Here is a 26,611-nt window from a genome sequence, read left to right on the forward strand (position 1 = left end):
CACCTTTTTGTAGGCAAATTTATTTTTAGGATTACATTTTACTCATTTTGTGCTAAAAATATATTTTTTTTTCAATTGGTCTTGTGCTAAAAATATATTTTTTCAATTGGTCTTTGTTAAAAATATCGATCCCTTCTGTTACAAAGGGTTAACGGTCTAGCTGTGTGACTGTTACTTTTACTTTGTGGTCATCTAATAACCCTTATCGCTAATTTTCTGTCAAACACTTATTTAAGCCACATTCCTGTCAGTGAGATGAGAGCTGAGCTATAATCAGTGTTTATATTGTCAGAGCAGAGATAAGGAGCCTGTTAGATTAGCTGGCTGACTGAGCAAGGGGAAAATTCAGATCCCTCTATTAGAGCATCTCAGCCCTGTACAAAAAAAAAAAAAAAGGGTTCCATATTTGTAATGAAGACCAATTTAAAAAAGGATTTTTAGCTCAAAATGAATACATTGCAATGATAAAAAGCCATGAGTGAATCCAACCTTAGGCCTCCTGCACACGACCGTATTTTTTTGCGGTCCGCAAAAACGGGTCCCGTTTTTCCGTGATCCGTGACCGTTTTTTCGTCCGTGGGTCTTCCTTGATTTTTGGAGGATCCACGGACATGAAAAAAAAAGTCGTTTTGGTGTCCGCCTGGCCGTGCGGAGCCAAACGGATCCATCCTGAATTACAATGCAAGTCAATGGGGACGGATCCGTTTGACGTTGACACAATATGGTGCAATTTCAAACGGATCCGTCCCCCATTGACTTTCAATGTAAAGTCAGGCGATAATATACCATAGGATCGGAGTTTTCTCCAATCCGATGGTATATTTTAACTTGAAGCGTCCCCATCACCATGGGAACGCCTCTATGTTAGAATATACCGTCGGATTTGAGTTACATCGTGAAACTCAAATCCGACAGTATATTCTAACACAGAGGCGTTCCCATGGTGATGGGGACTCTTCAGGTTAGAATATACTAAAATAACTGTGTACATGACTGCCCCCTGCTGCCTGGCAGGTGCTGCCAGGCAGCAGGGGGCAGCCCCCCCCCCCTTGTAGTTAACACATTGGTGGCCAGTGCGGCTGCCCCCCCCCCCCCCTCCCCTGTAGTTAACTCGGTGGCCAGTGGGCCCCCCCTCCCTCCCCTGTAGTTAACTCGTTGGTGGCCAGTGGGCCCTCTCCCCTCCCTCCCCCTCCTAATTAAAATCTCCCCCCCTATCATTGGTGGCAGCGGAGAGTACCGATCGGAGTCCCAGTTTAATCGCTGGGGCTCCGATCGGTAACCATGTCAACCAGGACGCTACTGCTGTCCCGGTTGCCATGGTTACTTAGCAATTTGTAGAACCATTATACTTACCTGCGAGCTGCGATCTCTGCGTCCGACCGGGAGCTCCTCCTACTGGTAAGTACATGACCTGTCACTTACCAGTAGGAGGAGCTCCCGGCCGGACGCAGAGATCGCAGCTCGCAGGTAAGTATAATGGTTCTACAAATTGCTAAGTAACCATGGCAACCGGGACAGCAGTAGCGTCCTGTTGCCATGGTTACCGATCGGAGCCCCAGCGATTAAACTGGGACTTCGATCGGTACTCTCCGCTGCCACCAATGATAGGGGGGAGATTTTAATTAGGAGGGGGAGGGAGGGGAGAGGGCCCATTTACCACCAACGAGTTAACTACAGGGGAGGGAGGGGGGCCCACTGGCCACCAACGAGTTAACTACAGGGGAGGGAGGGGGGCCCACTGGCCACCAACGAGTTAACTACAGGGGAGGGGGGGGGGCAGCCGCACTGGCCACTAATGTGTTAACTACAGGGGGGGGGGGCTGCCCCCTGCTGCCTGGCAGCACCTGCCAGGCAGCAGGGGGCAGTCATGTACACAGTTCTTTTAGTATATTCTAACCTGAAGCGTCCCCATCACCATGGGAACGCCTCTGTGTTAGAATATACTGTCGGTTCTTAGTTTTCACGAAGTGAAAACTCAGCTATGAAAAAGCTTTTATGCAGACGGATCTTCGTATCCGTCTGTATAAAAAGTAACCTACGGATCACGGACACGGATGCCAATCTTGTGTGCATCCGTGTTCTTTCACGGACCCATTGACTTGAATGGGTCCGTGAACCGTTGGCCGTGAAAAAAATAGGACAGGTCGTATTTTTTTCACGGCCAGGAAACACGGATCACGGATGCGGCTGCAAAACGGTGCATTTTCCGATTTTTCCACGGACCCATTGAAAGTCAATGGGTCCGCGAAAAAAAAACGGAAAACGACACAACGGCCACGGGTGCACACAACGGTCGTGTGCAGGAGGCCTTAAAGGGATTGCTTCAGGATCTACATTGGTGTGTCAAGCTCAGTACCATGTCCCTCCAGACCGCTCCTCTGTCTTCATCAGACACGCACACAGTAAGCTACTGACTAAAATAAAGCAATCCTATGGCCTCTAACAAAAGCCAAGCAGAGCAGGATTCTAGCAATCATCGGGGGTCAAAGTGGACAGACCCCTTTCAATTGGACATATATAGCGATATGCCACAAATTTCTATCCCGAAACAACCTCTTTCAAGATGATTTCCACAGACAACTCGCCATTCTTGATCTGTCCTCTTTCCTCAGTTTTGTAACTGTGAAAACAGGAAATGGCTATTAGTAGAGGGTCCTAGTGGTTGTCACCCAGCTTTTCCAGATTCCTGAAGTGCAGTTTTGCCTGGTAATCCAGTGGTACTTCATTATCCCATATAGCATCATGACCAAGCATATCTTACATAGTATGAGGTAGCTGGATGATGGCTGACCACCATTACAGCACTTCTGCTTAGCAGTGTGGTCATATGAAAGAATTGCTACATACCTAACATATTTGACCTTCAAATGTCTAGGAAAGCTGAGATTTGCTATTTAAATGCGACCAGGGAGGATATTTTTCCATCGGTAATACACATCTGGTAAATGTGGATTGTTATAATGTGGTAGTGGTTTAATGTCTCCTTATTTTTTCTTCAGTTTGATGACTTCTCTAGAGATCTGTGCATCCAGTCTCTTCTGGAGATCATGGACATGTTCTGTGATAATCTGAGGTAATTTTAGTTGTTTTTTTTTTACATTGACTGTACGTTAACCTTTGAATGAGGTGTTGAGAACATGGCCATGAATAAACTGCGGTTCTTGGCAAATTGAACAGATGTGAAAAATACAGCGACTCATAGAAACCAGAGAACCCATTAGTGTCTGGCATTTTTCTCAAATAGACATTAGTCTATCAACCATTTTCAAATACATTTGCTTCTGTGAAAGCTGACAAACAATATAGCCAGCCTTAAAACGCCCACCAACATTGTCAGCTTTCGCAGAATCCGCCTGGTGATGACATTTGGAGATACCATAGATGTGACAGGTTTGTTATGCAGGAGACTGGGAAAGCTGAATGAGGACCCATGTCATAGGTGTAATGGCAGCCATATGGTTTAAGGTTCTAACTAAGATGAAGCCTGATGGGATTTCTGAAGGATGTATATTTACAGGTGATTATTATGATGGGTTGCTCCTGACATCTCGTATCACCGTGTCACATAGATGTTCGTCTTTTCTGTCACAGCTGTCATGGTAAAGCAGAAGAATGTCTAAGCTTATGCCGGGCCTTAATGAACGCTGTAAACTGGTTATTGCGAGGCGCAGCCTTCTATGTGGAGAGGTTGAAGGACGGTTTGGATCCTGTGATCGGAGAAAGTAACCTGTCAATGTGTCTGAAGAGGCTTGAGGCAATCCTCAGTAGTACCAAGAACAGAGCACTCATCCATATCGCCAAGCTTGAGGAACCAAGTAAGAAATGTATTATTTTGTTTTTTTTATGGCATAGCACTATCAAGGCACAAGCATTTACTCAGCGTTACCATATAGAGCAGATTCTGGCGTTGATGTCCTGCTTGATTTGCCAGCTTGAAAGGTATTGCCTATTGTCATGAAGCCATAAACTGCTGGTATAGAACTCAGATGTGGTTAGTATTTCAGGTTGTATTGCTTGTTAGAGCTATGGCACCCATAACTGTATAAGTCAGACTTGGAGCTAACCAGTAAGGTGATCGTGTGGCAGGATGAAAGGATCCAATTCAATGTTTACTGAAAGATTGGGAAAAGTAAATATCTGTGGGTACTAAATCTTCAATGAACATCTGTTTTGCACCTTTCATTCCTCCACACATAAGGCTGGGGTACATGGCGACTTTGGCCGTGACACATGTAGCGTGGACAGAGATGACAGTTTAGCCCTGTAATGAATGTGAATGGGGCTACATTACATAAGGCAACCCCACTCGCCTTCATTACTTGCAGTGCTACACTTTGATCTTTGGCCGTACTATGGTTGTTTGAGGACAAAGTCACTGTGTATGCCCAAGCCTTAACCCCTTAATGCCGTATATATACGGCGTTATGTATCTGCGCGTGTATGGAGCTGGACTTTGCAGCGGGCCCGCTCCATACACGGCGGGTGCTGGCTGTATCATATAGCCGGCACCCGTCCGCACTGACGAAGAGGTGATCGCACCACCCCTGTCATTTAACCCCTCAGGTGCTGCGATCTAGGCCTGCCATGGAATTCTCCCTGCTGAGCTATGCACGAGGCATCCGACATCAATCCTCTTGTAGACCCTTGGCATATGTACAGGCTTTTTATACCGAATTTCTTTACAAACGGTCCTAAAGACCCAAAAGTGCCCTATTTCTTTCATATGCCAATTATTAATACATAACCTTTAAAGGGTTTCTACCACTTCGTTTTCACATAATTAGCTTTCAGACACTAGCGATCCGCTAGTGTCTGCTCTACCGAACCATCCTAATATAATTGCTTTTGGGGCAGCCGTTTCGCTAAAAAAAGAACTTATATTGATATGCTAATGAGCCTCTAGGTGCTATGGGGGCGTCATTAGCACCTAGAGGCTCGGTCTACCTTCACAAAATGCCGCCGTCCAGCGCGTCCCTCCAGCCCGCCCATCTCCTCCGGAATGCGATCCTCCCTGTGAGCGTATGTATTCGGCGCATGCGCAGTGAATGTTTGACCGCTTCCCTGCTCAGACATCTCCACTGCGCCTGCGCCGATGACGTCATAGTGCTCCGAGGAACAGGCGCAGTGGAGATGTCTGTGCAGGGAAGCGGTCAGACATTCACTGCGAATGCGCCGAATGCATACGCTCACAGGGAGGATCGCATTCCGGAGGAGATGGGCGGGCTGGAGGGACGCGCTGGGCGGCGGCAATTTGTGAAGGTAGACCGAGCCTCTAGGTGCTAATGACGCCCCCATAGCACCTAGAGGCTCATTAGCATATCAATATAAGTTCTTTTTTTAGCGAAACGGCTGCCCCAAAAGCAATTATATTAGGATGGTTCGGTAGAGCAGACACTAGCGGATCGCTAGTGTCTGAAAGCTAATTATGTGAAAACGAAGTGGTAGAAACCCTTTAATATATGCATGTTTAAAGGGAGTCTGTCACCAAAATATTACATTGTACGCCACTTACATGGCTCTCTAGCACACCTATCCATGATTCAGATGGTACCTTTGTAATTTTCTTCTGAGTTTCACCAGCAGGAAAAACGCACTTTAATCCATATGCAAATGAGGGCTTGCAAATGCCCAGGGGCGGCGTTTCGTGTGTAGGTGCCCAGGCTGCTCTGCCTTCTTTTTACGTTACTCCCCCCCAGCCTCTTCCTTGGCCCGCCCTGCAAGTACCTTACGTCATCCACAGGACCGGCCGATATACTGTGCGTGCGCAGTGCGCCAGCACAGGCATGAAACCAGTGACTAGAGGGCGGACCAGAAGCAAACAGGAGGACTGGAGGCCGGCGCATGCGCACTACATGTAGCGATGCCATGCCCACAATGGGCATCACAGTGTGCATGCTCGTACCGGCGATGCACTGCGCACGCGCAGGATATTGGCCGGTCCTGTGGATGACGCAAGGGACTTGCAGGGCGGGCCAAGGAAGAGGCTGGGGAGGAGTACCGTAAAAAGAAGGCAGAGCAGCCTGGGCACCTACACACAGAAGCCCTCATTTGCATATGGATTAAAGTGCGTTTTTCCTGCTGGTGAAAATTATAAAGGTACCATTTGAATCATGGATAGGTGTGCTAGAGAGCCATGTAAGTGGTGTACAATGTTATATTTTAGTGACAGACTCCCTTTAAAAGTTTCCCAAAACAAATGAAAAATAAAGATTATTGAAACTTTCAGCTGTGTCACATGATTTTTGTGTATTTTTTTTTTTTTTCATCACCAGTCTATCTGGTGAAACATGTTAGGGGGCAGTGTTTGAGTAGTTTTTAAGCACAGTGTGCACATGTATGTGTATGGAGATACTTAATGAGACTCATCTAACAACATTATAGAGTAGGACTAGCCAGTAGGGAGCAGGTAATGAGCGCGCAGGTACCAGCTCAATGGCTGGAGGTATATGAGCAAATATATTATAGACAGAAAAATACACAGCTGATAGTTTTAATAATCTTAATTTTTTATTTGTTTTGGGAAACTTTTAAACATGCATATATTAAAGGTTATAGCTTAATAATTGTCATATGAAAGAAATAGGGCACTTTTGGGTCTTTAGGACCGTTTGTGAAGAAACGCACGAGGCATAACTCAGAATGGAGGGTGTAAAAATCCTTTTCACCCTAATAGATCTCTATTAAGCCTCTTTCACACGAGCATGACTGATTAGGTCCAGATGCGTTCAGGGTGCGTTCAGTGAAACTCGCACCATTTTGCAGGCAAGTTCAGTCAGTTTTGTCTGCAATTGCGTTTAGTTTTTTCCGCGCGAGTGCAATGCGCTTTGATGCGTTTTTCACACGCGTGATAAAAAAAACGGAAGGTTTACAAACATCTCCTAGCAACCATCCATGAAAAATGCATTGCATCTACACTTCCGGGTGCAATGCGTTTTTCACTGAAGCCCCATTCACTTCTATGGGGCCAGGCTGCGTGAAAAACGCAGAATATAGAACATGCTGCATTTTTCACACAACGCAGAACTGATGCGTGAAAAAAAAAAAAAAAACGTGGAGCTAACAACCCCTTTGGTCCAGGCCTGTGCCCCTCAACAAAAAAATAGGAAAACTCACCAGTCTTCAGTCCTGCTGCTTGAATGGTATATCACTGCTGTGACATAGCTTTCAAGTCACTGTGATCGCTGAGGCCTGTGATAGGCTACAAGACCCAGCCGCTTCCTGGTCCTGCGGGTACCAGAAGAGGCCAGGAACGGAGCAGCATCAGGACCACGGATAGGTGAATCTTCCCTTTTTTTTGTATGTTTAGAGGCACAGGTTTAGACCAAAGGGTTATTGGTTCCAAGGCTGGATAACCCCTTCAATCTTGCCAATATCTACAAAAAATGTGAATACCTACCACCTAATACTTCAAGAGGCTCTGTCAGTACAGAAATACCTTTCAAATGGAAAACGTGACTACACTAATCGGGGCTGAATCGGAATGTGTAATTTTCATCTTCATTTTCATCCTCATTTTCATCCTCATTCCCCACTATGCTGGCACTGTAATGCATTGAGAGGACTTCTAAAGTCCTCTCCATTATGTGCACGTGCTCCCAAGTCCTCTCAGCACATTATAGTGCTGCTTTGTAGGAGCATAGTGAGAGAACGGGGATGAGTAGTAAGGCTACTTTCACACTTGTATTTTGTGCGGATTCGTCCGTTAATAACTGATCTGTTTGCATTATTCATTCGAAAAAAAGTCTAAGTCAAAACGGATCCGTCTTGACTTACATTGAAAGTCAATGGGGGACGGATCCGTTTTCAATTGCACCATATTGTGTCAGTGAAAAACGGATCCGTCCCCATTGACTTACATTGTAAGGCCTCATGCACACGACCGTATTTTGTTTCCGTGTCCGATCCGTTTTTTTTTGCTGATAGGATGCGGACCCATTCATTTCAATGGGTCCGCAAAAAACGCGGACAGCACTCCGTGTGCTGTCCGCATCAGTATGTCCGTTCCGTTGCTCCGCAAAAAAAATAGTGCATGTCCTATTTTTTTCTAGTTTGCGGACAAGGATAGGCATTATTACAATGGATCCGCAAAAAAAAACGGATGCCATACGGAACTTCATCATTTTTTTTTGCGGATCCGCAATTTGCCGACCGCAAAACACACACGGTCGTGTGCATGTAGCCTTAGTCTAGACGGATCCGTTAGGCTCCGCATAGTCAGACAGTCACCAAAACGCTGCAAGCTGCGTTTTAGTGACGGTCAAAAAAACGCAACGGAGACCAAACGCAGCCAAATTGATGCATTCTGAACAGATCCTTATACATTCAGAATGCATTGGGGCTGAACTGATCCGTTTTGGGCCGCTTGTGAGAGCCCTGAAACGTATCTCACAAGCGGACCCAGAAACGCCAGTGTGAAAGTAGCCTTAGATAAAAATTGCGGATTCCAATTTGGGTTCGCTAATGCTATTCACTGTTTTCTGTAGTTTAAAAAGTGTGTATGATTTGCTTTTTTTTCCCCCCTCTAATTGCAACTTTTGAGTGGCACATTTTTTTGTGGGTATCTTCTGATCGCTTTTCTAAAAGTGCATGGAAATTTAAAGGGCGTCTGTCAGCAGATTTGTCCCTATGAAACTGGCTGACCCTTTGCATATGCGCTTGGCAGCTGTAGGCATCTGTGTTGGTCATATGTGCCCGCATTGCTGAGAAAAGTGAAGTTTTGATATATGCAAATGAGACGGAAAAGTTGTCATTACACCTAGATGCTCCGCTTTTTCTGCAACTGCCGTACCCTCCCCACTTTGACTGGACCAGGCAGTGAAAATGTCATCACACCTGGCTTACTGTCGAGACCCTTCTAACGAGCAGTGAGCGGAGAGCCCCTTTTAGGTGTTTTAAAGGCTTCCTTAGTATTGTAAAGATCCATTGCACATATGGGGAAAGTAGTCTTTGTTCAAGTGTAATAGTTGCTGTCTCTCATCTCTGTATCAGCAATGTCTTCTAAATCTTGGAGCTTGCATTGGGCTATACTCTCTAGCTGGCAGATGTGTCAGACCTTGTTATTGTGTCTTCTTTACTTGTAGCCTCCTGGGCATCCGTGGAACAGTCATTGCTACGACTTGTCGAGTGCATAAATCTCCTTCCAAGTGTTCAGCTGCAGAGCAAAGCTGAGGATTGTATCTCACTAATCAGGAGGTATGGCCTTGTCTGCCTTCATTACTACTGGATGTATAGCTATTTCACAGAAGCATTCTGTACATTTTTCCTCTTTATCGTTCGAAACCAAAAGCAGTGAACATTTTGTATATGTAATGCCCGGAGTCTGTATAATATTCTCTTTATCCAGATCACATCAAGCGTTTTAGATCAGCCCGGCCCTTATTCACATATGTTGCCTGCCGTTTTGGGCACAGATGAAGTACTTTGTAAGGCCCCCTGCACACGAACGTGTGCTTCCCGTTGCCGTATTGCGGACCGCATTTGCGGATCCGCAATACACGGGTGCCGTTCCATGGGCATTCCGCATAACAGATGCGGACCCATTCACTTGAATGGGTCCGCAAATCCGGAGATGCGGAATGGTACGGAACGGAAGCACTACGGAGTGCTTGCTTGGGGTTTCGTCCCGTACTTCCGTTCCGCAAAAATATAGGACATGTTCTATCTTTTTGCGGAATGGCAGGATCGCGGACCCATTCAAGTGAATGGGTCAGCGATCCGCTGTGGCTGCGGGCCGCAGCACGACCACGGGGCGCACACGTTCGTGTGCAGGGGGCCTAGGACTGAATAAGAAAAGATCACTGATTCATATCTTTCCTAGATCTCTGTTAATGGACAAGCTTGCTAGGGCTACACAGCATGAAAGCAAGTCTCAGGCTGTTCATGCAACCAAAAACATGAGTTTGATTTGCAGTTAGCTTCATTTTGGCTGACAGCTCACAGATAAGTTTGTCTCACACATATTACATTGCGATCTATGATAACAATGCTTTGTGCAACCAAAAACCCCACAGGATAGCAATTGTTTGGTAGGTCCAGGTTCTCAATGTGACTCCACTTATGCTGTTCCGATTATCATGTTGTACGACACATATGTCTATAAAGCCCTAGCCTTGGATGCAATGAAAAAGGATAAAAAAAAAAAAATAAATTCCACAGTTCAAAAGAATTACAGAGGTGGGGAACCTTTTTGCTGCCGAGGGCCATTTGGATATTTGTAACATAGTTCGTGGGCCATACAAAATTCTCAACTTTTTTTTAACCAAATTTTATTGCTATATTTGGTTAAAAATATAACTGACTTAGGGGTCAGTTACAGAAATTGTGCTTCAATTAAATATCTAGAGCCCTGTATTTTCGCAGCACAAAATGGCGCCTGCACTATATATTACATATAGTACAGGCACCAATTTTAACACACATAGCAGTCAAATTTTTAAGTTCAGAACATTATTTATTTAGTTCTTTATTTGGCATTAATGGCAGCCAAGCTAAACCCAGAGGGGTCCAGAGAGGGGTTCACCCAGCTTACACTCTGCCACTGTCCCTGCCTCTTCCTTCGCAACTGTCCCTGCCTTTGTCCCTTTCTCGTTCTCAGATCTGCCCCCCATCTCCATCAGCCTCCTATCAGACCCCCAGCCTACATCAGCCCCAGATGAGAGCCCTCCCCAGCCCCAGATGAGAGCCCTCCCCAGCCCCAGATGAGAGCCCTCCCCAGCCCCAGATGAGAGCCCTCCCCAGCCCCAGATGAGAGCCCTCCCCAGCCCCAGATGAGAGCCCTCCCCAGCCCCAGATGAGAGCCCTCCCCAGCCCCAGATGAGAGCCCTCCCCAGCCCCAGATGAGAGCCCTCCCCAGCCCCAGATGAGAGCCCTCCCCAGCCCCAGATGAGAGCCCTCCCCAGCCCCAGATGAGAGCCCTCCCCAGCCCCAGATGAGAGCCCTCCCCAGCCCCAGATGAGAGCCCTCCCCAGCCCCAGATGAGAGCCCTCCCCAGCCCCAGATGAGAGCCCTCCCCAGCCCCAGATGAGAGCCCTCCCCAGCCCCAGATGAGAGCCCTCCCCAGCCCCAGATGAGAGCCCTCCCCAGCCCCAGATGAGAGCCCCCCCCAGCCCCAGATGAGAGCCCTCCCCAGCCTCAGATGAGAGCCCTCCCCAGCCAAAACATGTGAATACACCGTGGTACTTCTAGTGCTGGAAATGAACTGATGGGGCATGACTGTTGTCTCTGGTGGTCTCTGAATACTGGAGGTATGCTCCTCCTTGTCATGCCTTGGACCTGGTGTATCAGTGGATAATATTTTCCTAAAGAGTTCCTTTAATCAGGAAGTTCTACTTGGACTAGGGGCCGATGTCACCAGTCCATTGTCTTCTTGGTGCTGAGTAATATTTTGGCACCATGTTTATAAAGGTTATTAATAATGTATCTAAACTTCGCTTCCAGCTTCAGTTTAGCCTAAGTAGATTATGTCCAATCCAAATTCCATATCCCAGAACATCTTCCATGGGTTAAACTCCTCTGCAGTTTCTTCCCTTTTATAAGATTAGCCGAGGAGATGTGAAGTCTGGTTAATGTTGGTATGATGAAGTTTTACGTGTGCTAAATGTATGGGAGGTGGAACAAAAATAGGCTTGACTTGTTTGTGTGTATGATGTGACACTGTACATGTGTTGCATGTTGGACGAGCGTTGGCTGTGCAGTGTTTACACCGTATTGTATATTTGTATAGAGGAAGTCTGCGGATATGTTTACATTGTAGGAGATGGATACAATGCTGTTAGCGGCTCCCCTGGGCTTGTTGCACCCTCATCCATGTGTCCTTAAAGGGGTTTTCTAGCGCTTGGATTCAGAATAGGTCATTGACTTCAGATCAGCTGTTTGGAAACTATACTTGAATGGGAGCTGAGCTGCTGCAGTACCCCGGCACGGGCATTACACAGTGGACGAAACTTTCTGCTTCCCACTGTATAGTTTCCAGTGCCTGTGGCTTCCCAAAACACCTGATCGGTGGGGGTACGGAGCCACACCGTTTTGATATTGAGGAGTTATCCTCTGGATACATAATCGGTATATAAAGGGGGGGGGACCCCTTAACAATAATCCCTGGGCTCCTAGCAAATCATGACCCTAATTCAGGAAGTACTGATTTCTAGTCTATTTCTAGTCTGCTTTATTCTGAATGTTGATGCTTAGGTCAGAATCGGTGTCTCCTACATGAATATATGTGTCTATAGATATATACATTCATCCACCTTATGGTATATGAGGGGAGGTGGGGGAATTCATCAAGTTCTTCAATCCAGAATTCTGACTTCAAATAGCCTCATATTAAGACTTTGAAACTCTTTGCAAAGGTTTTGCACATAATAAACCCAAAGTTTTGCATTTTTTCACCATCTAGATTTATCATCTTTTTAAAAAGACTCCAAAAAATTGCCACACTCTTGCACCAGGAGATGGGGTGGTGTAGAAAGTGGGGTCACCTTTCAAGACAAATGTGATCGACTTAAAGATGCTCCAAAAATGTATGAAACAGCATGCAACATTTCAAAAATTTGGCACAAATTACAGCAACACAGACACCTGCAAAACTGATTTAAAAAATGCCCCTCATGATAAGTCATGGTACCAGTCATCTGTTGTGTACCAGGTTCCTAGAACCACTAGTCACATACATGTTCCTAATGTTCCATATTTGGTCCCTACAGCATCCCATCTATGTTGTGCTCACATTCTGACCAGCTGCATCGGACTGGATTCCCAACAGTTCATGCCGTTGTCATGTTAGAAGGCACAATGAACCTGACAGGAGAGGCACAGCCATTGGTTGAACAGCTGAACACAGTGAAGAGGATGCAGGTGAGAGTGGCACAACCTTGCCCTCTAGTGGGCTAACCATCACAGACCATATATATGTTCCAACTCTCCTGAGGCGGAGGTTTCCAGCCTGTGGTTCTCTACCCCTCATGTACTGACTGGAGACCACTATCTTAGGTTGTCTGCTGTTAGTTTTGCCTTTCGTGAGAGTCAGAGCAATACTCTCTAGTGTTTTCCTTTAAAGGGAATCTCTTCGTAGTTTTGACCCCTCAAAACTTCTGACAGCACTGATGGGGACAGCAAGACAAACATGCCTCAGGTGCAAGTCATGCTGGTTGCTTGACAGACAAATCAAAGTTCTAATACCCCACCTGCTGAGGGGCTGCAAGTGCCAATGAGGTGGTACTTTTGTCGTCATTGACCTGGACTCTCTGGCGTGTATGCTCGCAGGATCAGAAGACCTGGTAAGCATTCAATGTAGAGAGCTCAAGGCACTGAACATGAAAGGACCACCTCCTTGGCACTTGCAGTTGCCATTTTGTGGAGAATTAAAACTCTAATATGCATGACCTTCACACCAGGTATGAGGGGTAAAAACTGCTGACAGACTCCCTTTAGCAGTACATGGATGTCCTGTCTGATTATTGCCATGTCTTCCTTTTGACAGCGGATCCCGTGTCATCTCTTCCTCTTAGAAGTCTGGAAAGCTTGCGTTGTAGGGTTAATAGAGTCCCCTACAGGGACCGATGAGTTGAAATGGACTGCATTTACCTTCCTTAAGGTATGTTCTGGTAACTTGTTAAACTCAGATCAATTTCTAAATTGCCCTCTTCTCCCTGGACATTGCATGATCCTCAACCATCAGAACAGGTTATATAGTTAGCATTGGGAAGAGTCTTTATTTTCTACTATATTGTGAGCAGAGTAGTAACCTGCCAGTGGGGAGAGCACAGGAGCTGTCATAGCGTTTGTTCGTCACTTGATGGATGTAGCATTCATCACTTGTCCTTCCCTATGTGGAAGCTATCGCATCGATCTGCACTGAAAAACTGAAATATCAATTCTGCGTCTGGAAAGTCTTCTGTGCATCAATCCAGCCTTGATAATAGAACCCAGCCTCAGCCTTACGTCTTAATTTCTTCCCTCACTTCCCAATACTGTATTTAACTGGAGCATGGGAGATTGAGAATTAAAAGGGGATTAAAGGGGCTGTCTTACTTCAGCAAGCATCATTTATTATCTATACAGAGTTAATACACTTACTAATGTATTGTATTATGATTGTCCATTTTGCCTCCTTTGCTGAGTTCATACATTTTTCCATCACATTATACATTGCTCGGTTTCAGGGGTTACAACCACCCTGCAACACAGCATTGGTGGCTGTGCTTGCACACTATAGGAGGAAGTGCCAGACTCTGTCGTGGCTGGGACGATGGGAGCACATGTAGGCACGCATGCGCAGCAGCTTCCTTCCCGGCAGCATCTTATCTGCACTGCAGCGGTGGCTGTATCCCCTGGGCACGAGCAGTGTATAGTGTGATGGGAAAATGAATCAAGCCAGCAACAGAGGCAACATGGATAATCGCAATGCATTAGTTAAGTGCCTTGTATTAAAGGGGTTGGCCCATCTCACACATTGGTGACATATAGCGAAGATATGCCACCAATGACAGATGGCTACGGTTCCCACCTCTGAGACCCGCATCAATCCCCAGAGAGGGTTGCCAAAAGTGAAGTAGAGTGTACCGCACATGTGTGGCATGTTTTCCGTTCACTTGTATGGAAGTTCTGAAAAGAGCCAAGTGAGTGGAGAGCACACCGCACAAACGCGGCCAAGCCCACACCATAGCCGGGACCCGCACCTATCGGACATTGGTGGCATATCCTAGTAATATGCCACCAAAGTGTGAGATGGACCAATCCCTTTAACGTTATGTGCCATGTGCTGAAGTGAGACAACCCCTATAAAATTTAAGACAGCAGATCATAAAACAGCCGCTCATATGAACCACACACAAGTATATAAACTATTTCTTCCTCAGATTCCACAAGTGCTATCAAAATTAAAGAAATTTTGGCAAGCAGATCAGGTAAGAAAGAAATCATAGCAGGTGATAGTGTGTGTGTGTGTATATATATATATATATATATATATATATATATATATATTATATATACTATGATTTAACTATACTCTCATCATCTCTTTTCATGTAGGATTTCAATGAGGACATGAACACTGCATTTGAGTATCTACTTAAACTTACCCCGTTATTGGATAAAGCTGACCAGAGATGCAAGTAAGTTATTTGTTGGGTATTTTGGCTTCAAAATATTGATGACCTATCCTGCCACTCCTGCTTATCAGCTGTTTGAAAGAGCTGTGGTGCTACTGTGAGCACTGCAGCCTCTTCATATTTACCCGCACGCAGTCTACATACTAGCAGCAGTCACTGGTAATTACAGCTTTATCCCATTCAAGTGAATGAGAGGAAACTGTAATTACCCTGTATCGGCTCCACGAAGCCCTTTCAAACCAGTTTGATAGAGATAGCCTTTCCTGAAGATCGGTTATCAATATTATGAAGCCGGGATAACCCTTTTTTAAGTTATTTTCACCTTTCATTGTAAGATTTCTTTACACTATAGCAAGTGATTGGACTCTTGAAACCCATAAAATGTATATATTTTTTTTAATTCTTTTTCTGTTGATTTCCTGAGGCTCATGTAGTACCAACATTTTCTGTAGCGCTGTACAAGGACTGTTATTATTCACATCAGTACCCAGTTTTTCCTGATATTGTACCTGTGTCTCCTCAGCTGTGACTGTGTCAGTCTATTACTTCAGGAGTGTAACAAGCTCGGGCTGCTCTCGGATCATAACTTGGATCACCTTGTGGCTAAAAGGTAACATCCACTATCCCACCAGACATCTTCACTTGCCTAACTTTCCAGCTATTTTACCACGATTTCGATCACCTCTATTGTTGCTACTTAGATCTGCAGATCGAGAACAGGCTCCCCGATCATCCGAAAGCTCTGCCATTCAGCCCAATCCAGGCCTGATTTTACGAGCAGAACCTACTGTGACCAATATTCTCAAGGTAAGATATCCCAGACTAGATTCATGCAACCATTTTCCTGCATGGACAGTATATAAAGCAATACTCACATCTCAGACACTTATGGCATATTCACAGGATATGAAATAAATGGCTGATAGGTGCAGGTCCTACCCATCTCTAAAATCCTCCATCCTGCCTGGATGCGGAGGTCAGAACTGCTGCAACAGCCAAGCTGAGATAACGGAAGTGGGTTAAATATATCAGATAACCACTTTTAAGTTAACACCCCCCCCCCCCCCCAAGTGTATAAAATTGTGCCTTCTTAGGATATATCTGATGCAGGGGGAAGGTTCTGCAAATTTACTTATCTAAATGAGTCTCAATCATTCACCTCAGCCATGTGTAATGATGTGGCAGTGTTCTCAGCTTAATGAGAACCATAATGCAGTAATAACTCTTCATCTAGATTATCAAAACATCTCTCCAGCAACAATCTGTGTCCTGGTGTTTCCTTACAGAGAACCCACTCATCTAGATGTGCTTTCTGTATTACAGACAATGGATGCAGATCACTCAAAGTCTCCAGAAGGTCTTCTGGGAGTCTTGGGACATATGTTGACTGGAAAAAGTCTGGATCTCCTACTGGCTGCTGCAGCTGCCACGGGGAAATTGAAATCTTTTGCTCGGAAATTTATCCAGTAAGTAATAATATGTGGGGGGAGATACAAGGCAGCTGTAATGTCTTCCTCCATTTCTCGATACTTAACATTTTACTGTTCCTCCAGGCTGAATGAATTTACCCGGCATATCAGTGCTGAAAGCTGTAAGTCTCCCAGGTTAATGATTGATTTCACTCTATGCAGTCAATATTTCTAGCTTAGATTGCATTAAAAGGTGACGCCAATATATATATTTTTGTGTATTTTTACAGCAAAAGCCGCCTCTACCCGTGCTCTTCTGTTTGATATCTCCTTTCTAATGCTCTGTCATGTGGCACAGACATATGGCTCTGAGGTACTCCATTAACCATCCACTTCCTACCAATATGATGTCACTAGGGTGGTTTCACACACTCATGTCAGTGCACCTAGATTCTGGAAATAAATTGCTCCAAAATGCAAAGCAAGTTGGCACATCTAGGTTTAGTGAAATTATCGGCGCCTAATCCGACCAGGGTGTGTGGCTTTGCTGGTAAGACACGTGATCTAATATGCACCACAATTCTGGCTTAAAATTAGGTTTTAAACTAAGCCCACCAATAGTTGGTATAAAGTTAGACAAAAGTGTCTATCCATGGACCAAATGTATTATCCAGCCTCAGCCACTGGGATAAATCTGGGGTATGTCTATGCTGTCTAAGTTTACTCCATCTATAGACTTACTTAGCCTTTCTGCTGGATCGTCTTCTGGTTCTGGCTCAGAAAACTGCTTCAGAAACGTTAATTAAAAAAATGCAATTTGTGAAACCACCCTTATAGGGTTAGAATTGTATCTGTTCATTGTTATAGATTTGCCATGTGATGTTATAGAAATGACATGTTATTTGATGTCCACCAGGGGGCATCATTGGTCAATAGTTATTTTGTATTCTCTATGCGTACAGTGAATGTGCAGATACGTTGCATCTTATTCACTGTAAAAATGAAAGAATTCCAGCACCTATAATCTTTGAGTGCCGATTTCTTTATTCCAGCAGTGGATAATAAAACATCGATGGCAAAATCTTCACACATCCAATTGTAGTCAGTTACAGTCAACACGTTTCTAACAAATAAATGTTCTTACTCATGACTGGCATGCTATCTGCAATGCTCCACTTTTTTATGAACTTTGTGTTTCACCGTCCCACCATTTAGTGGGCGGGTGGTCAAGTTCAGGTGTAGGCAATGGAGTGGGTAATTGCAGGTGGATTAGCCGCCTGTCCAATCGCAGCGCAGGGAGAAGGAACGCCCACTAGAGAAGCTGATGTCTCCTCCCCATTGCTCCGATAGTAATTGGCATATGGAGCAGGAGAGGAGACAGTAATGGGGGCACTGCGGGCGAACGAGCGGCGCCCAGGAATAATGGTAAGTGCTGGGACATCTCTGGGCGCCGCTCTGTGTAGGAAAAGTCCTATTATTGGTGGCGCAGTGCGCCCGCCCCTCTCTCCGTTCATTGGTGGCAGCAGCACAGGGGGGGAAGGAGACACTGCTTCCTTCTCCCCTGTGCTGCTGAGGGAACATGAGCGCGCTGACAGCAGCGTGCTCATGTTCTGTGATAATAGACTGTGCAGCAGCGCAGCCCAGTATCGAAAAATGGAAATCCCGGTATCGTATCAATACTGGGTCAAAAGTATCGATTGGGTATCGAAATTTCGATACCCGCAACAACCCTATTATCTACAAATACGAGGAGTTTCTATGGGGGCAAAATTTCCCCCTTCCCTGGCTAACATCACAATGTCATATTGAGAGGAACGCTATATATTCAGTACAGATAACTTTTATCTAGATGACATCCAGTGGTACGGCAGATACATCGATGACCTGCTCATGGTCTGGGATGGCGATGTATCTGCCATACCCTCATTTGAAGCTTATCTCAACAACAATCCCTATGGTCTCCGCTTTGTGTGTTCACACAATGCGGTTTCGATTGATTTTCTAGATCTAACCTTGACAGGTATTAAAGGGGAGGTGGTTCAAACCAAAACATACCGTAAACCAACAACGGGTAACACCATTCTCAGGGAGGACAGCCACCACCCTATACACACAATCAAGTCCATTCCCATTGGCAAATTTATTCGCACAAGACGGAATTGCAGTGATGACATATTCTTTCATCATGAGAGTAAAGTCATCGCTGCATGCCTTGCATCCAGAGGTTACCCCATGTGGATGATACAACAGGCACAGGGTATAGCACAGAGAAAGAAACATAGGGATTTGTTGTTTGGAAACATCAAATCCGACAACAGATTCAAAAATACTAAACAATTGCCAACTCTGGTACTCGCATATAGTAACCAGTTTCGTCAAATCTCAGAATCCATCACAAAGTGCATTTCTTTGTTGTTTGAAGATCAAGCATTATATCAATTGTTGAGAGATGGAGGTCGTCTTGAGACCACCCTGTGTCTGTCTCTTGCGACCTCACTGTCTCCCTCTCTCTTCACTTCCCTACCCAGGGCTCCAGATGGCGACCAAAACGGTCGCCAATGCGCCTTAAAATTTGCAGATGGCGACAAGACTTTTTAGTCTTGTCGCCATTTGCGACTGTACTGCCGCGATCCTGCGCAGCCTAAGTTCTCTTCACTAGCACACCGCACAGTGGAGAAGGAAGGAGTCCCTCCCTCTCCACTGTGACGCGGCCGCCACTACCACCAATGGGGAGATAGCAGGGAGGAGGAGGGGAGGAGCTGTCGCCACTGCGCCACCAATAAATGTAAAACATAAGTGTCTGCAGCGGTATCACAGACCCGGCACCCGGCCTCAATAACAGGGCATGCCATCCGCGGCCATTAACCCCTCAGGTGCCCCAGATCGCATGCCCTGTTATTGAGGCCGGGTGCTGGGTCTGTGATACCGCTGCAGACAATTGTAGGACCTTTCGTGGGTCCAAAGAATATGAACTTAGTAGCAGGCTGCATAGAGCGGCGCCCAGGCATCTAAGTGCACTTACTATTATTCCTGGGCGCCGCTGCGTTCACCCACTGTGGCCCCCGGTATTTTCAGCATTCAGAGCAAGGAGGAGGAGACGCCAGTGTCCCTGGCTCTGAGCTCCGTGCTGTGATTGGACAGCGCTGCTGTCAGGGAGAAGGAGAGACACTGGCGTCTCCTCCTCCTTGCTCTGAATGCTGAAAATACCGGGGGCCACAGCGGGTGAACGGAGCGGCGCCCAGGAATAATAGTAAGTGCACTTAGATCCCTGGGCGCCGCTCTATGTAGCCTGCTACTAAGTTCATATTCTTTGGACCCACGAAAGGTCCTCTTTAAACATTCATTGGTGGTGCAATGCGCCCCCCCAAAGCCTCCCCCCCCCCCCATTATCACTGGCCACAAGTCGTCATCGTCCCCCCCCTCCCCCCCATTGTTATATGGTGGCCACAGTGTCCCCATCCCCTTCATTGGTGGCAGTGGCAGATTACACTGCTGGGGCTCAGATCGTTACCATGGCAGCCAGGACGCTACTGAAGCCCTGGCTGCCATGTTCAGCTCCCTGCTGCTGTGTGCACTATGCACAGGGCAGCAGGGAGAGTGAGGTCCTATTCACCCTGATAGAGCTCTATCAGGGTAAATAGCACAAGGGAAGAAAAGATCCAGGTTCTAGTCCCTAAGGGAAGAAATGGTTATTAAATAAAAAGTAAAAAAAAACACCAATATACTAAAAGTTTAAATGGCCCCCTGCCCAGTTTTACATATAAAATTTACAAACAATAAAGAATAAACATATTACATATCGCCACATCCCAAAAAGTGTAAGCTATTAAAATATTAAAAAATATTTCCGCTCGGTAAAGGCCGTAACAGAAAAAAAAACTCTAAACCACGCAATTCGCCATTTTTAGTCACCTTGTCCCCCAGAAGATGTCCCTGGATGTGAGAAATATGTGGTGCTGTTTTCTCCTATATGTAGTGCACCTGCGTCTCATCTACTTAAAGTCCTTTTTTTTAAAAATGATATGCATTTTAAATTTGGTGACTAAAAAATTTAATTTGGCTCCTAAATTTTTTCGTTTAGGAGCCAATGGCTCCTGGTCATTTTTTTTTGTCTGGAGCACTGCTACCTAAATCAAAACGCAAACAGACCTGGTTGAAATACATTGGATTCACACAATGCGGTAGTCACCCTTGCAGAGCCTGCGTTTATGTCCTCCCTCGGAAGACTTTCCGAGACTTGTCGGACCATAACAGTTTTCCCATCAAATCGTACATTAATTGCAACTCCACCGGAGTAGTCTATGTGATCGAGTGTGTGGAATGCAGATTTCTGTATGTGGGTTGTACAACTCGGAAATTTTAATCGAGATTATTGGAACATTAAATTATATTACAAACATATGTGAATATTTCGAATGCTGCAAAACATTTTATCACTTCCCACCACAGAAGCCTGCATACCTTTTCTGCCTATGCAATTGAATGCATTTTTCTCCCACAAAGGGGAGGAGACCTGAAAAAATTAACACTTCATGTATTACACGTTTTTTCTGTATTGGAAGTAAAAACAGACGGCTAATCTATCTTCAATTACCCACTCCATTGCCTACACCTGAACTTGACCACCCGCCCACTAAATGGGGGATGGTGAATCACAAAGTTCATAAGAAAGTGGAGCATTGCAGATAGCACGCCAGTCATGAGTAAGAACATTTATATGTTCAAAACGCGTTGACTGTAACTGACTACAATTGGATGTGTGAAGATTTTGCCATCAATGTTTTATTATCCACTGCTGGAATAAAGAAATCGTCACTCAAAGATTATAGGTGCTGGAATTCTTTCATTTTACAATCACTGAGGCCTTAGCTACATCTCCGTGCACCAAGGGTGGATTATCTGGATTTTAAAACGGGTGAGCTGGATTTTCCTATTTTCTACATCTCATTCACTGTATGAACGTTCATAACCTAGCCATAACCTTATGAATATTTCAAAGTTGCACTTACTTTTATTCAGTTTTCTGTCTTTGTAAATGTGGATACAGGCAGAGGGTGGTATAAAATAAGCATTACCTACTGTTTGAATCCTTCGAGTGCTGCCTCTCCTCTTTTTTTAACTGTGCTGCAGCACCGATGTCACATCCACAGTACACGGCCACTGCCAATCATTGAATTTACAGACAAAGCAGACTTTTATCTTACCTTACGTACAATCATTACATTACAGATGATCCTGTCAGACGGGAGTGCAGGTGGAGAGACACCATTCTTTGAAAGCTGGATGCAGACCTGTATGCCAGGAGAGGGCAAAGTGCTAAACCCAGAGCACCCCTGCTTCCGCCATCCTGATATCCCCAAAGTGGAAGCCTTGGTAGCTCTGCTCAATACATCCACAGAGATGAAATTGGTGTAGGTATTTTTATGAAGTGTGGTCAGTAAAATCTGCAAAAATTTGATCTAGTCCGGTCAAGTATGACACACATAAACATATACCTTCCTTCTTTGGAAACAAACGAAACTGCAGCGGGAGGCCACACACAGAATAACTTCATTGATTTCACGGCAGAAATCTGAGAATCTGATTAGGATTTCCATTGCAAATTCTGTATCAGATTTTTTATTTAATTTTTTCCCTTCATTTAAAGGGGCATTCCAGCATTTTTATATTGAGGGCCTATCTTCAGATATTGAAGGTCTATCCTGAGAATAAGCCATGAATATTAAAATCCTGGGCAATTAGAACAGAGCCTACATGACCTACCTGGAATTTACTTTTTTTTTTTGCAGTCAGACAAAGTGGCATGAAGTTTGTCTTAGTATTCCTGCAGCAATTCTTGAGGTTCATAATGCCTGGGAGAACGGAGTCCTGTCATTTGAAGCCATCCAGGTATAAATTGCTCCCTACGTTTTACTTGCCATTACTTTGAAATCAAGGTTACTCACTCTGTCTTTGTTTTCATTATACTACATAGACATTTAAATTGTTTTCTTTTAAACGTTGGGGATATTGTCATTCTACCCTAATTGTACCTTTGCAGGATTTCTAATACTAACATCCCTGGCAAAACTAACATTTTGTTGCACATAATCCAGGACCTGAGGGAGTGGAGCATGACTCAAAGAACACCAAAGTGATACAGAACCCGGCAGTGGGCATAGCAAAATGTATATATTTTGCCAGAAATGTACATTTTAAGTCTTGTGACTTTCACAAAATCCTTAAAGGGGTGTTCCTATAGACATTAGTGGCATATCACTAGGATATGCAAAGACAAAAAACAAAAGTTAGCATATCTTCAGGTGCAGGTGCATGTTGCCATTGTTGAAAATGGAAAAATCCCTAGAATATGCCACCTCTGGGACCCACTCCTATTTCCAGAAGGGGCCTCAGAATATGAAGGAGATGGCATTGCACAAGGGCAGCCAACCTCCATTCACATCTGTGGGAGTTTAAAAAATAGCTGAGCACCGGCTCAGCTATTGCCGGCAGTCCCATAGTGGTGAATGGAGAGGAGGCCTTGCATGCACGGTGTGCTCTCCATTCTCTTCTATGGGTCCAACGAAAATAGATAAGCGCGCTCATGCTGCTATTTTCATAACTCCCCATAAAAGTGAATGGGGAGCATATGGGTTCATTTTTAGGGGCTCAATCTCTTACCCAACATAAATGAATACTTTCGTCTTTTAACCTTCAGATGAAAACTTATCAAGACCCTTTTTCTACCACCCCAAGAAAAATAAACATTATAACCCTCTTCATCTATTCTGTAGATTTCAAGACCTTACCTTCCACCTTCTGATGTCCAGATATATCCGCAAAATAAGCCATCAATATCTGATCAGTAGGGGAGTCCAGCACCCCATCGATAAGCTGTTTGGGACTAGCTCCGTCAATAGAAATATGCTGTTGAACTACTCAACTCCATTCACTCTGTGGTGGATAGCTAGTAACTGCAGCACTGCTCCCATTCATTTCAGCGGGCACAGTGCTGCAGTAATCGGCCCCATCCACTAAACAATGGACTGAGCTGTGTAGTTCCTGCACTGGAGCTACTCCCGAACAGCTGATCGACAAAGGTGCTGGGAATCAGAACCCCAGCATATCAGATAGTGATAGCCTATTCAAAGAATAGGCCATCAATTTAAAATTAATTTTATATTTTGTATTACAGAAAATCACAGACAACATTAAAGGAAAGGTTTGTAGCTTGGCTGTGTGTGCTGTTGCCTGGTTGGTGGCCCATGTTCGTATGTTGGGCCTGGATGAGAGGGATAAATCTCTGCAGATGATCCGGCAGCTGGGGACACCTATGTATGGTGACAACATTCTGCAGTTTTATAATGAGCGGTGAGCTTTTACATCCTTTATAAAAAAAATCACCTTAATAAACTGGTATTGTATATTGGTGTTCCACTACTTCTTTTGTTCCTCTTTTGTCATCCAAGTTGACCACTTACTGCTTCTATTTCATAGAGTGATCATCATGAGCTCCATCCTGGAGAACATGTGTTCTGAAGTTCTGCAACAGACAGCCACTCAGATCAAATTTGCTGTGACTGGAAGTGAGCCTGTGCCTTATGTTCACCGCCTGCCCTCCAAGAAGCCAATTAAAGAGGTCTTGCATGGAGCCTTCAGTTCCACATTAGAGAAGGGCTGGGTGGACATCAGGTCTCTCCACATCTTTGACACCTTACTGCACATGGGGGGTGTCTACTGGTTCTGTAACAACTTGGTAAAGGTAATAGAAACTTACCGTAATATGTGATGTTGGTTGCAGAAATTTCTGGGAACTGCTTCTGTACATAGGACTAGCATCATCACAATTCAGTTTCTTTAAAATTTTATTGGTAAAACTTAATGGCTATGGACACCTTCAGAGCCTTTTTTTGCTTCTGCAGTTTCTGTTTTTTATAGTACGTAGCTAGCTGCATGAAGCTGCCCTGTGATACATCTCCAGCGAGCGCCATTCAAAATTGCATCATTGCCGGAATTGGATTTCTAAAGGAACAATCTGAGCAGAACGGATACTTTGCGTTATGCCTAGTGCAGGAGTTGAGAGGGTGGAGCATGACGCAGGGATTCTCTTTGGTGTTCTTTGAATCCATATGTCATGCACCACCCCTCAGATGCTATATTAGCCTGAACACAATCTATTAGTTTTTTCTGAAGTATTTCATATGAAAAATGTGCTAGCAACTCTTGATACACATTTAAAGCAACTAGGGACTGGCAGAAATGTGGCATGTCTGTTTTCTTTAGAATATATTTTAAGTTTAGAAACTTTTTTAAGCTGTAAATTGCTTACATCCGTATTAACACGATATATGTCACATTTTACACAAACCAATGGGACTCAATATGTATAAAAATGGCGGACTTTATTTATACATATAAATTTTGCACAAATAATTAAAAACGAGAGTAGCATGATGGAAAGGATACAGAGAACTTAGTGAGGGGCAATGTTCTGTAAAACAATAATATTTTCCATTGTCCTTTTAAAATATCGGCGGGTATTGTAGAATATGTCAATCAAATTTTTTAAAAAATCTGAAAATTATCGATATAGGTGACTGGGTTACCCCCAGTATGGGTCAGGGCGAAGCCTTTGGGGTGAAACGCGCGTCCAGGTGGTAGTGCTTGGGGCCGTGTTCCTGTTAATTAGGATGCTTACATGTTTCCTTTGTTGCGAATAGGCATATTTGATTCATACTCCTCTTAATACTATGAACCTTCTATTGGCAGTGTTGTTGAATATTATCACAAAAAGCGATCCAAAATTTCAATGTATACACTTCACTGGACCGCTCAATATGTAAATTACACATCCAAGAATAATGAGCTAAGTTCCTTTTAAAGAATCAATTTTATTGAACATAATTAAAATACACTAATAACTACGTAATAAAAGTAGGGAATCAAATAATATGCCACTTATCAATGCGTCATGATTCAAAATTCAAAATACATGGTTTATGCTATAATTAAATACTGCATTTGCTATCTCTCATTAAGGTGAGAATCCAGATCAATTCATACTATATGAGTACGACAGCATAAAAAATAGGGTCACATGAAAACTACCTCTAAGTTGTGCTGAATGCAATAATCACCTATAGCCAACGCTATATAGCAGTGATGGTGAACCTTTTAGAGACCAAGTGCCCAAACTGCAACCTAAACCCACTTATTTATCATAAAGTGCCAACACGGCAATTTAACCAGAATACCAATATAGTATATCTTCCATGTACTTTATCATTTAGCTATAATATCCTGCGTACATTCAATGTGCTGCCTGTGCTGTTCATAGTGCGCCCGGCGCTGATGAATGGCAGGAAAAGTCTAGGGCATATTGGTACACCATAGACTATTTCCAGGGTGTGGGTGCCCACAGAAAGTGCTCTGAGTGCCGCCTCTGGCACCCGTGCCATAGGTTCGCCATCACTGCTATATAGCAATTTAAACATTCCCAAGTATTATCTGAATAACATAGTATTATCTGAATAACCAAGTATTATCTGAATAACATACCAAAGTGCTGTTGTGCATGTGGCGAGCTTCCTCAACGCGCGTTTTGCGGTTTGGCTTCGTCAGGAGGAGTGTTGAATATTAGACCCTTGTTGTGTTTTGCTTGACAAAGACTACTGTGAAGTCGAAATATTGCTGCTTTTATTGGCCTTTTTGAAAATTTTCTCATGGACTAACTACTAATAAAAAAAATTTGGGAAGAATATGCTGCGGTCATCTACTATTTGAACTTCTATCCTGACGATAGGTCATCAGTATCATGAAACTGGAATATACCTTTAAAGTGTATACGGCCCTTTTTAACACAATTTCATTTTTTACTGCAAAGGAAATACTTCAATAAAAGATAGGTAAAGGCCCCTTTACACAGACTATCAGGAATGAACATCCATATGACCGTTTGTTCACAGTAATCGACCCATTACTATAGCCCAGTGATCTGGTGAAAGCATTGTTGATGAGGGGACCAAAATCATCATTTCTGGGGATCAGATTGTCCTAATCAGGGATCTGCTGCCCAGAAAGAATGAATCTGTATGAGGAGGAACGATCACAGTA

The 26,611-nt window shown here is 44.3% G+C and overlaps 1 protein-coding gene across 1 annotated transcript in view; it reads left to right on the plus strand.

The window, feature by feature from the left end:
* Positions 1 to 26,611, plus strand: part of MED24 (mediator complex subunit 24) — an 86,433-nt gene that overhangs the window by 26,080 nt on the left and 33,742 nt on the right. Inside the window, exons 5-20 of the mRNA XM_040435932.1 lie at positions 3,000 to 3,073; positions 3,592 to 3,815; positions 9,081 to 9,192; positions 12,702 to 12,852; positions 13,478 to 13,591; positions 14,856 to 14,903; positions 15,031 to 15,113; positions 15,634 to 15,720; positions 15,812 to 15,917; positions 16,434 to 16,576; positions 16,664 to 16,701; positions 16,810 to 16,892; positions 21,749 to 21,930; positions 22,309 to 22,408; positions 23,694 to 23,869; positions 23,996 to 24,260. Of these exons, the coding sequence (XP_040291866.1) occupies positions 3,000 to 3,073; positions 3,592 to 3,815; positions 9,081 to 9,192; positions 12,702 to 12,852; positions 13,478 to 13,591; positions 14,856 to 14,903; positions 15,031 to 15,113; positions 15,634 to 15,720; positions 15,812 to 15,917; positions 16,434 to 16,576; positions 16,664 to 16,701; positions 16,810 to 16,892; positions 21,749 to 21,930; positions 22,309 to 22,408; positions 23,694 to 23,869; positions 23,996 to 24,260 (1,986 nt within the window). The remainder of the gene's footprint in view (positions 1 to 2,999; positions 3,074 to 3,591; positions 3,816 to 9,080; positions 9,193 to 12,701; positions 12,853 to 13,477; positions 13,592 to 14,855; positions 14,904 to 15,030; positions 15,114 to 15,633; positions 15,721 to 15,811; positions 15,918 to 16,433; positions 16,577 to 16,663; positions 16,702 to 16,809; positions 16,893 to 21,748; positions 21,931 to 22,308; positions 22,409 to 23,693; positions 23,870 to 23,995; positions 24,261 to 26,611) is intronic.

The sequence above is a fragment of the Bufo bufo genome, chromosome 6 (assembly GCF_905171765.1).
Source record: "Bufo bufo chromosome 6, aBufBuf1.1, whole genome shotgun sequence".
Lineage (NCBI taxonomy): Eukaryota > Metazoa > Chordata > Amphibia > Anura > Bufonidae > Bufo > Bufo bufo.